Consider the following 14,882-nt stretch of genomic DNA (forward strand, 5'->3'; position numbering starts at 1 on the left):
TTATTAATCCCAGTGATTTATTTGATATGTTTGCATGAAAAAGAGTCCCCACACATCTACTCTAGACAATTTCCTTGAGTTTTCTCTATTCAAACAAACATTTCCTCCTGTCTCATTAATTAATCTTGCACGATAAGAAAAATAGGTAGTTTAGATTACAAAAGCTTATCGAAACACATTTCCACCACACATAGCTAGGGACAATTTTTATGGTTTTATTTCTAGGACACTTTTGTTTTTATAACAGCAGATATCAGCGTTACTGTTTTTATTTTTATACGTTGTCTTTATTAACTAAAAAAAAGTTTACTAAGTAGACTTGAAAAAAAAATTTACTCTTTTTTATCTTACAACTGTTTTTAGAAACTTATTTTTACATTATGATGTTGAATGTTGATTTTTTTAAACAAGTACTTGCAGATTTATTTTTATTGTTCCGAGTGATGCTGTTTTAGAGACATAAGTTATCATAAAACATTTACGAGTCTCATATGTTCAAAAATATGCAATATTTAAGAATAAACACAATTCATAAAAAATTAAAACATTAACACTGAAATTTCCTGTTTTAAAAATGAAATAGGCCCAAAAATAAAACCATACAATCTCATCTCTGGCTATAAATTTTTCCTCGAGTGCAAGTGAACACACACAATTTTGCATTCATCTAAAGTACATGTATTCTTTAAACTATACAGAACTGAACACTCAACAATGAGGAAAAACTCACAGACGTCCTTTTTTTCTGAGGCGGCAAACACTCTTTCGTTTCAACAACAGCTGCAGAAGTACTTGGCTCACTGAAATCTTCTCCGTCAGAGTCTACAGGCGGCTCATTAAAAAACTGCAAAACAAAAATTATACTTCATTAACAATGTATTTCAAAACTATGACAAATTAAAATAAAAGTAGCAATTAGCTGAAAGAAGACCAGGGTTCCCACTCTAAACTTTAGGAAACTTTAGACGATTTCCCTCATCACTCTTTGTTTTCCCTGTTCAACCAAACATTTTTTTTTCCTGCCTCATAAATTAAGATAACATAAATATATTAAACTACATATAAATACTTACAAAAACTCATTTTAACCACACATGTCAAAACGATCATAATATCTTCAGCACAATACACATGTTTCCACTGATATTTCCATAAATGCAACAAGACCAATGCTGCTAATCTATACCTACTAATTATAAAACTGTTAAGAGGTTAAAAAGTCTGTACATTGGATGAAATTATGAAGTACTGTATTGGAAATGGTTATTTTAATTATTTAGGACTCTAAATACAGTTTTAAAATTTTTGTCTATTTGTTTGTCTGACTGTACCAGCAGTAATTGAAAACTAATTGATAGAATAAGGTTTTTGGCTAATTTTACAACTGGACTAAATACGTATATATAATAAGAAAATTCCACCCCTAAAAGGGCTAAAAGGGATACATGTAGTTTTAAGTAGGGGTGTACAAGTTAAAAAAAAATACCTATAATATTCTGAAAACATAAACTAACATCCTGTAAAATCCTCATAATCTAAATAAAATAATCATAGCCCAAAATTGTTCACATCTTCTTCCTCACAAGAGGGTAATGCCTATCATACCTGTTTTTGTGCAACTACAAATGAAAGTTTTTTTGTTATGTCACTGTCTGGGAACATATTTGGCACTAGCTTAGCAAATTTATCACTTAAACTTTTTGATAGGTTGTTTTCACAAACAAAATTTGCCCAATTTAACTTGGCATCAAAATAACTGGACAATAAAAAACGGGACAGCAATGAACTCTGTTCTATTCCCCTTGATTTATTTTATGGCATTCAGTATTGCAGTGATGTCGCAGATCCTTAGGCCCCCTACTGACAATATTACGCATCGAACTACACACTGTGCACTCTGGATCTGGTGACGAATTACTTTTTTATTCTCATAAAAAAACTGAGATTAAATTCTAGTTTGTATCACCAATTTCTAGAAATCATATGAAATCAACACAACAAAATATTAAGAAAATTCTGAAACAAAAACAATAATCATAAAGGAATAATATGCTATTTAGCCACTTAAGTAATTCAAATTACCTTTGACTAAATTCAATGACAGTGGCGCTCTCAACAGAAATTGTATTCAGTCGACCATAGTTACATACTTCACCATTAGAGTTCTGCGCTTTATTCAAAGTAGTTGCCATCTTGCGGCATGTTGCCAATGCCTACGATAAAGTTTTGTTTAGAAATGCACATAAAAGAAAAACTATGCTGTCTCTCTCTGCCATTTACAATATTTGTTTCACAAACAACGAAGTATGTACAAGTGACATAAATTGCATTTAAAAATCCATTATAATTTAGTAAAATCCAGCAATTTGTTTAAAAGCTTCAAAACTGATAAAATTCTTGAAATCGGCAGGCCTACTCTATGTCATACATTTTTCATGAATTATCATGTTACAAGATGTTGGTGACACTGAAAGAATGTTTATGATTACCTTCCCCACAGGTCAAATGTTTTTTTTAATATACAGTAAGTCCTCTATTTACGTCGTACTGATTTACGTCACTAATGTTTGAGTACTCATGTTTCAATTTAAGTTGTGGCCGATTCACAATAACGTTGTTTACAATGACCGTAAATCTTTATTTTAACCAAAACACCGTATACAATTCGTTTATAATTCTTTGTTTCCTTCGGTAGTTAATTTATGCTATGTAGCGTAAGCTACAAGTTCACCGCCTTATCTTATCATACATCATGAGGGACGCTTCCTGCTCTCCGCTGCTCTCCGCGCGGTGATGCAATACTACCAGCCCGCCCGCTCGGCCACCCACGTATCTCGCACGTAGAAGTGTTATCTACTTCCCGCAACGACACAGCATTTTCTCCTACCCCTTCCGGCCGACCTTGGGCCATGGCCGGCCGGTGGCATGAAACATGGCTTATTTTGCGTCGTTTCTATTTACGTCGCGGTTTTCAGGAACGTAACCCCGACGTAAACCGAGGACTTACTGTAGATTGCAAGTAAGAAGTTATCAAAACGTAAAAAACAATACCCGGAACCACAACCAAAGATTTCAAGTATGTTCTTGTTGAAAATATTTAGAAGGAACCAAAAATTTGGGAAACTGCACAAGCTTATTACTGATCCAATGAAACTTGACTTCACATATGGGCAATTATTGTGTAACATATCTTTATCTACCTTCTCTTATTAAACATTTCCGAAACATCACCTCTAAGTTGCAACAGAGGTGAATAAAATTAAAAAAGAAAATGGAAGGAAACCAATAAATCAGTATAAATTCAATACAAACGTAAATAAGTCATAAATATTTTGGTTTTCAAACCTGGGGTATGAGTTGGGTTCTAATTAGTTAAAAGATATTTTCATATTTGCAAAATCTGTAGTTCTGAATGTTCACAAAGGCATCCCTGCACAAAAAGAGCAAAAGGGTGAAAATTTTAAGACTTTTCTTCAAGCAATACAAGAAATTTGATACCTGTAAACTAAGTTTCAAAAATCTTAAAATGTTGTATGTAGCTGTACTAATGTGAAATTATTTTATTATTCTGAGGATAGTTAAATCCGAAACTAATGAAAGTGTAATTGTAAACGAAAACATAATCTTAATTAAAAGAAGAAAAAGGGAAAGTGTTTCACAATTTTATAAATTGGCCACTTCATAAAATGAGACTGTGGTAACAGGGTGGCCACTCTTCTGGGATAATAAAATTCCTGGTTTTTTCCAGGTTTTTTCAAGGGTGGTTTTTATCAATATTTGCATACAATTTGCATTTTTGTTACACAAAGCACACACAATATGATGTTCTATTGCCGTTAAACAATAGACAACTTAACTATAGGCTTAAAAATTAAATCAATGAACTTGCTTAAAACAAAACCTACCACCAACAAAAAATTTATAATCTCACGTCACAAAAATTACTTGACACCAAACGCACGTGTTTTGCCCCTCTTGCGTGGCTGGCTAATGCTGTTCTTCCCATCCATGCTACCGATATAGATTTTAAGATTACAGAAATTGCAAATAGCGTTCGTCCCGCACTTTGGATCTTTCTCCACCCATTCAAACTCTTCCGTACATTTGTCATTGTATGTGGTGACCGAACTCGTTGACATTTTGATAGTTTGTGCCAATTACATATTAGATTAAAAGATTCAAAACAACGTCCCGCACAACTAAACTTTTAAAAAAAACTCGAGAAAAGTCTCCGTGATACCGTGACGCAACAACATGAGCGCAAAGTAAAAACAAATATACATACAAAACTAGTGCTACCAACATGCCGTGCGAGAAATTACTACCATCCTACAACAACATTTTCAGCCAAAATGCTGTTGCTTTTGAATACAGAAACATAATAAGTATGGAAGTCTGAATTGTTAACGGTTTCTTACGTACTACAAAAGTTTTTAAATGCAATATGAACAAATTAACTTTCACAAAATATAGCACACGAGCACACTGTCGTGCTTCGACGGGTGGTGAACGTGCTCATTTAACAGCCGTATGTTATTGTGATCGTTACTTCATAAAAAAAATTCCCGGTTCTAATAAAAATTCCTGGTTGATTCCAGGTATTCCTGGTTTTTTTTAAGAAATCCTGGCTATTTCCCGTATTTCCCGATTTCCCGGTTGGCTGGCCACCCTGGGTAAGTAGGTAACTGCTCCCTAATGATGGTGACTGCAATGTCGACAGAAACGGTGAATGATTTGCCAAGGACACTGCTACAACCCTTAAGCCAAGCTACTTCAACCAATATTTTGTCCAGGTTTTGAATACAACTTTAAAATCCCCTCAGTTTCCCCCGTCTGCTGGGACCCTAGTAAACATCAGCAATCACCTCGACAACCTTCTCGTCGCGGTCCGCGTAGTCGTCGTCCTCTTCCTCCAGCAGGAGCCGGTGCAGCTTCTTATCGGCCTCTACGCACGCGGTCACCAGGTCGTGCCACGCGATGAGCGTCGACGCGCACTGGTAGCACACCTGCGCGGGCAGGCCGTCCGTCTCCAGCACCCGTATCGGCAGGTGCTTGCGGATCTTCATGTCCAGCTGGTGCTCCGCCCCCTCCCGTTCGAACACGGGGATGAAGTAGTCGCTGACGTTGGCGCACACGCGGCACAGGCTCTCCAGGCGCTTCTTGCCGCCCGCCCCGCTCAGGCCGGCCCCGGAGCCCTCTGCCGGGTCGAAGTACCCTTCCTCCTCCAGCATGGACGTCTCCATGATGGTGCACGTAGCGTCATCCAGCCCATCACCTGGGGTCAAAACAAACATCGCAACACACGCGTGTTTACGACACTGGCTGGTCTAGGTATTACACACACAATACATTCTCAGTAAAACAAATCTTCTGTTGCATGGACTGCACTTACCACGATAAGAAAAAAAACACCTGTAACTCAGTACACATGACAGAAGTGAAACTTCTTTGGCAATGCAAACCCTCAACTCGTAAGGGGTAAAACTGCAGAGAGAGAAACAGCGAAAGAAGACCATTTTCTAAATAAACATGAATTAACAAAATCATTACTCACTTGAAACTAACTGCTCAGGATATCAATAATTATTGATGAATCAATAATGATTAATTAACAATAAATATTGCTCACTGTTGAAATACAACAAAAAGAAAAACTGTGCATGTCACTGCTTCTTCAAACAATTCTGCCATTTGGAACACAACAAATCTCTGAGAACAAAATATGAAATTCATAACAGATAGTACTATCTATGCAGGAAATACAGGGACTAACTCAACAGCGCTCTCTACGCTGCTGGTTGAACAAGGAGGAATGCGAGCACGCTGGTAGCAAAAATATAAAATTCAAGGCACTCACAACTAACTGCATAGGATACCTATATATATTTTCTGGAACAAGCACATGCACATGCACATACACTGTCTTTGTCTTTTGTTTATATATCTCTCTCGTTCTATTTTTTTAGGTGCTAGAGACGAATCTTTACACAATTAAAAATGAGGCCAGCAACGTATATAGCATAGTGCTCTTTATAGCTCTTTGGCCAAGTACCTATTCTCTGTCCTTTTTGCAGCAGAAACGTTTCACAACAATGTTTCACGAAAATGTTTCATTAAAATTTAGCCTTGAAATTTTACTCTCATTGCACACAAAGAAGTTTCACTTTAAAACACTTTCTAACCAGAAATATTGCCAATGTGGCATAGTCCATCTAGTAATTGTTCAACATGAACAATGAACTTGAAGTCATTCATTTCAGGCCAAATGTCTTGTGAGCTGTTGTCCCAGGGGCGAGGTTGCGAAAGCAGGTAAGCTAGATGGAAGGGGAAGTAGTGGAAAGCAATATGTTTCAGTAGGTTGCAGCCAAGAAGGTTGAAAAATCTCACTTGGCAGCAGCATTTTTTTAACACGCTTATATTAGCTTAATTTGTAACTAACAAATATCTTGGAAGTCAATTTTAACCTACTTCTAATTGTCATATCAATTTGAATATGTAATCCGGATGGCAATACAATAATTTGGTACCATCAAACTGATCTGATAATAGAGGCAGGAGATGGTGGAAATTATTCAATATTTTAGTGTGTAAATGATAAGTGTATTTTTAAGTTTTTTAAACTTTAATTTCTTTACACGTAAAAAATATTTTGACCATTTGGTGCTTAACAAATGCTACATACACAAAGAAAGATAAGAAGTAAAGGAGTTGCTAAGTACATTCTTTGTCATGTTAATACTCAAAGTCAAAATGAGAACATTTCCTGTTGAATACTTATCTCTTGCAGATGTGTGGATATAACGTTTGTATAGCAATACTTGCAACATGATAGCATCTTTAAGATTCCTCCTAGCGAGTTCTTTTCAAGGCTGATGTTTATGACATGAGGGATGAAGTAAGGAATCATAGACAAACTGGTTTTTTACAGTTTATACCATACATGAAAATCAAATTATAATGGATATAAAAAAATGAAAACAGATCACATTGTAATATTAGGAAACCACTAAAACTTCAGATTTAATTGACAATATAGCCATCAAATGAGTATATTTAAATTTTAAGGACAACAAGCGGTCATTCTTGTAATTAAAAGCTGGCAGTCTGAGATTGCACTCAACTTCATTGTAATCGATGACACTTTTGTCCTCCCGCTCCACCCACTTAAAAACAAACTTTTTACCATCCATCTTTCGGGCAAATCGCATGATGATAAGTGCATCAGGAACAATTTCTTCCACTAGTCCCACAAAGTATTTTACAACAACCAGTCCCCAACACTTGGATCCTTGACTAATAGTTGGCCATCAGGAGGTCCTCCAATGTCCGAATAAATGGAACTCCTCGGAAGAGTCTTTCAGAGAGAAGTGTCCCTCCGGCTTTCAAATCTTCTTCCCCTCTTTGTTTGACTTTTCAGGCTTCGCTCTTACACCACTGGACGGTTGTTTCCGGTCTGCAACCTCAATGTCTTGAGCCGAAATGCTGAGTCCTGGAGCAACACTGACGGGTTTGTTCTCACCAGTGTTACAGCGGAGATTAGACAAAAAATCAATTACTACCTCTCCTGCTAGCTGCCTTGGCTTCTTAGTAGGGGAATCCTAAACTTGGATTTCTGGTTTCTTTACTAGTTTCCTCAAAACATGTTCGGCATCAAGTGGACTGATACCACAGGAACAAAAACCCAGCTTATAAGTTTTTTTGCTGGGAAAAACTGCTGGGAAGATTGCTCAGCCTGCTGTCTGCAATCTGACTTCAAGCTCTCTTCAATGGCCTAAAAAAAAAGTTACGTCGAGGAATTGCAACACGTGTGTTGCGTTTGGGGGAAGACAAATCAATTTGATTTTGTTTGACTCGCAAGGTTTCAGTATGTCTCCCGAGAAGTGCAAGGAAAGGTTGTCACCAATGACAACTTTATTTCCTTCACAAGACTTTGCCCAAGGTAAAACATTGGTTTTAAACCAGTCCACAAAGCTCGTCAAGTCATCTGGATTTTGACCGGTTGTAACGATGGTTGTAAGGTGGGCTTCCTGACACCCAAGTGTCATACATTCTTTCTACCTTATAACAGACATAAGGTGGCAATAACTCCCCACGAGCCGTTCCGGCGAACACGAGGGAGACAGTCATTCGAGCTGATCAAAATCTGCATTGGGTATTTTGTACCCCATTTAATAATACATTTTGATAAGCCTGGGTCACTCAGGTTGGTTTAATAATTTTAGTTTAGTATGTTGGCTTGGGGCATGTTGCCAATAGTCAGTTTAAGGTTTTCATAGTACTTTGAAACATCATGGCTGATCACTGCTCGCCTATGGATGATATTTCTACTCATGCATAATCAGAGATCAGGATTTCTGGACAAAAATCTGTTTACTTATTCTTCTCCAGGGAAGTTGTTTTTTAAAAACAGGCACCTGACTGCCTTCCTTCACCAAACACATTTTCACGACAAGGCGTAGTCGAGTTGAGCGAAATGAAACCCCACATTCTGCTACCTTAGCTGCATGAGAAGCAAAAATACATTATTCAGGTTCCGGTAATAATGGCTGTTTGCCATGAGGACTTTTGTATTTTCCAGAAACTTGATCACTTAAGGTTGAATTTGGTAAAGAATATTTCTTTGCAGCAACTCTAATTTTTTTATCTTTGATTTCTTGAGCGACTTTTTGCAAAAGTTCATATCATTCACTCATTTTCACTCATTGAACCTCACTAAAAACACTAACAATAATAAGTTTATTAAATAAAACTTAAAAAAAGACTCAGGTAAACGTAGGCAAAACATTCCACTAAACTCTATAACGTCAATTTTGTGGTATTTGGCGGGAAGTGCGCAAGCAGACATGAGTAGGCCTAGAGTTTACAGCTCGGAATCTCACTGAGCTGAAGAGTCCGGGTCAAAACATGGATTAACTTTTCCTCTAATTTTTTTCTTCAGATTAGCAAACTACGCTTAAAACTATAAAAATCTTGTTCACTATATCAACTATAACATCTTTGTCAATGAATATCAAATCTTATAAAACTTAGTTAAAAAAATATTCCCCCCCCCCCCCCCCCAAAAGAAAGTGAGCACGTAATTCCTGTTACAATGGACAAAATGTATCAAAGCCTCTAACACTCATACAGTTGTTTAGCTTGTGTTTTGAAGTTTCTTGCAACGTAATTATCGTGATATTGTGTCAGGTAATTGTGTGGTTAAGATTTTAAAAATAGTCTTCACACTGTCCAGGTCAACAAGCCATGTACGAGTCAAGACAGTTCTAGGGTAATAAACCATATACTAATCAAGATATCATTTTAATTATCTGAATAAGTTGTTAATTATACTCCTCTCTAAAATTAAATTAATTATTGAATTATAGACATAGTATAAAAAAGATTAAAAAATAAATTTTATTATTTTTTTAAAAAATCCTATTTTGTGGGAAATCCCTGAATACTGTAAATCCCCTTCTGTGGAACACCCAGTCTATGAAGAATCCTCCTCCGGTGGGGAAATACCCTTTTCTGTGGTTAAGTCCCAGTCAGATGTGCAGATTTGCTGGACTTCAGTTCTTTGATGTCTGGGTTAAACATAAGTGGCAGAAAGCGGTATGTTGTATGGCTTTCCTTTGAACATGCTGAGAACCAAAATAACTAATTTAATAATAAAAAAAATCCCTTTCAGCAAAATTATCAATAAAATATTTGCTCATTTTCCATGCAGAGACAATATTACTATTTTTAACTCAATGTCTCCACCATTGAATAGCTTTCATATTATATACAAAATATGGTAATTATATCATTGTTTTAATCTTCAAACACTATTTTTCATCCCTTGCACTAATAACATGATCATATAAAAATTTGCTTTGAACCAAAGGTGTTAAGATAATATTAAGATGGTCTAAAATAAATTCTAAAAAATTTGATACTAGATTTAGAATTTTTTTATTTCAACTCTTGTTTTTACAGTAATAATTTGTTTCATCAAAAATTATTTCAGCCAAAGTTTTAGATGAAGTTTAGGATTTATACAATAAATTATAATGGATTTGATAATAGGTAATTCTATTAAAAAAAGTAATAACCATTATTTTTACTTTCAAACCTTATTTCCACCTCTTGCAGTAATGGTTGGTTGGTTACAAACTAATTTTTAACAGTAGCTTTAGTCTCAATATTTAGAAAGTTAAACAAAAATAAGAATCGGTAGTGTACCTGGTAGGGAAGTTTTATTTATTTTCTTATTCCAACACCAGGTTTTTTCAACCCCTTGCAATAATGGTTTGGTTTATCAAAAATTGTTACCTACAAAAGGGTAAATATGTAGAGTAGCGGTATTTGCGGAAAAAAAATCCGAAATTACTTTTATTATATGTTTTTCACTTCCTCTTTTCATTAAAACCGGCGGAGATAAAAAATTCCAAATACTTTAGGAGATATTGAATTTTATAATTTTCATCACAATATCTGTGTATTCATGCGGCACTCACCATTGTTTCTAGTTTATGAGTATCTATTTTTTTATTGGACAATTTTGTCACGTGACAGTTCCGTGATTGGCCAGTATTCAAATGAACCAATACGTGATTATTTATTCATTTATTGTAGTGCAAGTAATAAGTAAAAAAACAATTACGTTGAGTTCCTACTGTTCTTCCTTTGTCCCGGTTTGTTTGGTCAGGTCAGTTACATTATAAATATTTTAAAACTAAACAGCCATTAAATTTAATTCACATTATTTTTAATGTCCACTTAGTTTGAAAGTATTTATAATATAACTGACCTGACCTAATTGACCATTTTAATTAATTACGTATTCACGAAAACACGGCAAAATAATAAAAATTGCGGCGGTCGAATGATTGCACAGGTATAGTATTGCAAAATTAAAAAATTCGATATCTCCTAAAGTATTTGGAATTTCTTATCTCCGCCGGTTTTAATGAAAAGAGGAAGTGAAAGAGCATATAATAAAAGTAATTTCAGCTTTTTAGCATTTTTTTTCGCAAATACCGCTAATCTACATATTTACCTACAAAAGTTTTGGAATAACCTTTTTAAGATTTACAAACAATTTGAACGGATTTGATAGTGTGCCTAATTAAGCCCTTTTCACAATACCGCGACGCGATGTGACGTGACGTCATACCAAACCAGCCAATCACAACTATATATCGCCCGCGCTGCGCGACAACTCACTTGGCGACGAGGCTGTTTCGTCGCTTCGGCGACGTCAGAAATAACAGCCAATCAGAAACAAGATTGTGGAAAGAAGAAGAACTGAAAACAAGAGGTAAGAAACAATGTATTGATGCATCTAAGTAATGTTAGTAAACAACACGTGGATTTTGTTCAATTGAAATAGGTTTTGAAGAGCGTCTGATTGATGAAATTCAGAAAAGGCCGTGTTTGTACGATGTTTCTAGTAACAAATATTGTAATTAGACTGAGAAAAATAATGCTTGGCTAAAAATATATTATGGGCTTCGCGATTCCTATCCATAATTAAATGCTTCTACCAGTCAGTCAGTGTACAAATATAATAATAACAATCTGAATATTACCGCCAAAAACTTTTGTTTACAACCATGTTGTAAAATATCTCCATCAGAGTGCAGGCTGGTTCGGTTTTTTTTGCCAGCTGCATGGCGATCGCGTCGCACTAGCTGGCGACATATATTTACGTCGCAGCCTTCACTACATCGCGTCGCCAGATCGCATCGCATCGCGGTATTGTGAAAAGGCCTTTAGGGAGTTATGAATTTTTGTCATTCAAACCTTGTTTATTCCACGCCTTGCAGTCATTGTAAGTCGTATAAAAAAATTATTTCAGATAAAAGTTGTAGATAATATTTAAAGATTTTACAATAAATTAGTATGAATTTGATAATGTAAGTTGACATGGTACGGAAAATATGAATGTTTAAAAATTATATCATTGGTTTTTTCCAAAACTTCTGCAGCAGTGGCTCATCTTATCAAAAATTCTTACTGACAAAAGTTTTAGATAAAAATTATAAGATTTACAAAAAACTTGGAACAAAGTCGATGGTGTGCCTTTGAACATAGTTACGAATTTTTTGTCCTCCAACACTTGTTTTTTTTACCCCAAGCAGTTATAGTTAGTTGTATCAAAAATGTTTTTAGACAAAAGTTTTTGGTATTACTCCTATGAGTTATAATACATTCAAACTGATGTGATATTTCCATAAATTGGGAGTTAAGACCGATATTTTCTGTTTTCCAAAAAAACCTTCCCCATTTCTACCCCCTTGATCAGCACTTGGCCATTAACGAACTCGACCAAGATTTTCCAAATTAGATTTTATGTATCAGTGTGGAAGAGATCTGTGATAAATTGCAGCTGTAATCATGTCCACAAAATTGATATTAGTGGTTTCAGAGCAGTAACAGTTCACTAAAAGCTGCTCAGTCACTAATGGTATGAGAGCAATTAGTTTCAGAAGACTGTGACCTTTGAATATATATACTGTATAGAAGTCGCGAGTGGATAGGATTTACTCTACGTTTTTCAGAATGTATGATAAGCAGCTTGGGAACTTCACCGCTGCAGTGCGCTGCCGTAACGCCCTGTATCGTCTTAGTTGTTATTTACACGTTAGAGAGCAGCCCTGTCGCCCGCTGTCATTCCCCGCACCCCTCACCAATCATTCACTGCAGCTCGAGGACGTTCAACGGGAAGGTGAAGGGGTGTTTGAAGAGTTGGACACTCGTCCGCCAGGGACCACCACAAGTCGATGTCCTAGAGATGGTGGCGATTGCGGCGGTGAATTAACCAACTACCTCAAAACCGTATTAGAAATATTAACCTGGGCTGGCGACTTCTATACAGTATATATATTCAAAGCTGTGACTGATATTGCTACTCTAATATTAGATACTTCAAGCAATGAGTCATTTATATATGCACCTAATTCACAGGTTGTGAATCTAATATTTATCATATAACATGGCCAGACAAGACAGATTTGAGAAACGTGACTGTGTGAATGTGGCAGAAACTACAGCTGAACTCACTCGACGAACTAAATTAAAACAGCAAGTATCATGTACAACACGATAAAGAGATAAACTAAGATAGGTGTCACGGTATATTACCGTGAACATTTGCTACCTGTAGCAGGTTTTTTTTATATTAACCCTTCTTAATATTTTAAATAGAATAAAATATTACCCCATAAACAAAGAAATAAATCAACTAAGCATATACGATAGTATATCTACAAAGAATCTACCAAACTAGTAATCCCTTATTAAATATATTTTAAAAATATATAAAAAAAACTTACTGCTTTTGGAACCGGCGCTCATAATTGACAAACTCCGAGAAGTTTCATAAATAACTCAGCCTACATCAGGAGTAAACACAAGCGTATCATAGCTTAAGGAAGAAAACTCAATACTCATAACTACTGAACACCACGAAATGTAATTACAAAAATACACATCTAACATTTATTACATTCAGCGTCGTTTGCAAAACGTTTACAAAAACAAGATGGCGCTAAAAGTTATCAAGACTAAGTTGATACAAATCTGTTTCTACCTATACTGTCCAAATAATTTTAGAATTATTAACAAATTGTAATCTCAATTGATTTTATTAAAAGAAAACACTCAATTTTTGTAAACTACCACAATATATATAAATATATATATACAAAACTGACGTTGTACCGACCACGGACGTTAAGCCCGTGCTCCGCACCGCCAGTACCGTATCCAGTTTTCGGAGCGCGCCCCTTGTCCAGCTGGATTGAGTCAAGCGAGCGCCCCGGGCGTGACCTCAATTAACTGAATTAAACAACAGGACACGAAACCCCGGGGGCTCGACTACGGAAAAGAATACCCAAACAGTGCACATTGAGACAATTTGTAGTTAAATTTACAGTCGCCAACTTAAATTAATAAATCAAGTATGCCGTCACCCGACCTATGTGAAAGGCCCGGGGGGTACCTGACGGGCGCTACGGGCGTCGCGGTGCTCTTGTTGTCCGGAGGGGCGCCAGGCTAGCGGGCTGCTAGGCCGTTGGTGTTGGGTCGTGGGTACTCTGCCCCCGCGTGCCCCGCCAGGTACACGGCTTGAATCTACCCTGAATGGCTCTTCCTTAACTGTGAAGGCCGCTCGGCCGTGTGGAGGATGGGAGACTCCGGAAAATTAGTATACACGAGTTGGTGAGAACTACCTTTAATCTAGTCCCGCTACAAAACACTCTCACTAACACTTGGCGACGTCTAGCCGTTACACAATTAACATAGAAAAAACATAACACTACGCGACACTGATGGTTACCGCGGCAGTCTCGCGGGACGCGGGTTGATGCTCGCTGGAGACGGCCAGCGCCGAACATTAACGGGTGCAGGGGGGGCTCTATGAGCGGGCTCCTAAATTAGGCGAAACACTTACGTGAGTGATACGATCTGCCGCACGGTATCACGATGAATACGGTCGGGATAGGCCCGGTTCCGTAAAATACGCGCCGAGTCGACGTGGGCAGCTATGAATTAATGAGGTTTAAATTTAAAGATTTAGTATAGAATAAAAATTAATAAAATGAAAGAAACTGGGATGCTACCCACGGACACACGTCTGTTCCCGGCGCGGAGTGGTTCGAGACTGCCGGACATGGCCGCCTCGCAAGGAAGAGAAACTTTCTCTTCTTTGTGAGTCGGCGTCAAAAAACATATATTAATTTAATTTACTATATTACCAGTTAATACATGTTCCAGGTGCCCAATTAAAATGTAGCACCTGGTAATTGGGTGCTTAAGGCTTAACAATAGTTTTAATGTATTTAATTATTTAAAATGTGACATCAAGTTGGCGACTGTATTTATCAACATATTGTCTCACTGTGAGCTGTAATAGT

At 36.7% G+C, this 14,882-nt stretch overlaps 1 protein-coding gene across 7 annotated transcripts in view; it reads right to left on the minus strand.

Moving 5' to 3' along the window:
- The window catches only part of LOC134532306 (gastrula zinc finger protein XlCGF58.1-like), a 136,600-nt gene that overhangs the window by 103,194 nt on the left and 18,524 nt on the right, over positions 1-14,882 (minus strand). For 3 of the 7 annotated variants that reach the window (XM_063368767.1, XM_063368728.1, XM_063368743.1), the window contains exons 1-3: positions 13,302-13,504; positions 4,866-5,275; positions 731-844 (exon numbers count right to left, since the gene is read on the minus strand). In XM_063368767.1, coding sequence (XP_063224837.1) covers positions 731-844; positions 4,866-5,275; positions 13,302-13,323 — 546 coding nt within the window. In that variant the 5' untranslated portion in view covers positions 13,324-13,504. Of the gene's footprint in view, positions 1-730; positions 845-4,865; positions 5,276-13,301; positions 13,533-14,882 lie in introns of those variants that run through there. The other 4 variants (XM_063368751.1, XM_063368759.1, XM_063368775.1 and 1 more) reach the window with 4 other exon arrangements.

The sequence above is a fragment of the Bacillus rossius genome, chromosome 1, assembly GCF_032445375.1.
Source record: "Bacillus rossius redtenbacheri isolate Brsri chromosome 1, Brsri_v3, whole genome shotgun sequence".
Taxonomy (NCBI): Eukaryota; Metazoa; Arthropoda; class Insecta; order Phasmatodea; family Bacillidae; genus Bacillus; species Bacillus rossius.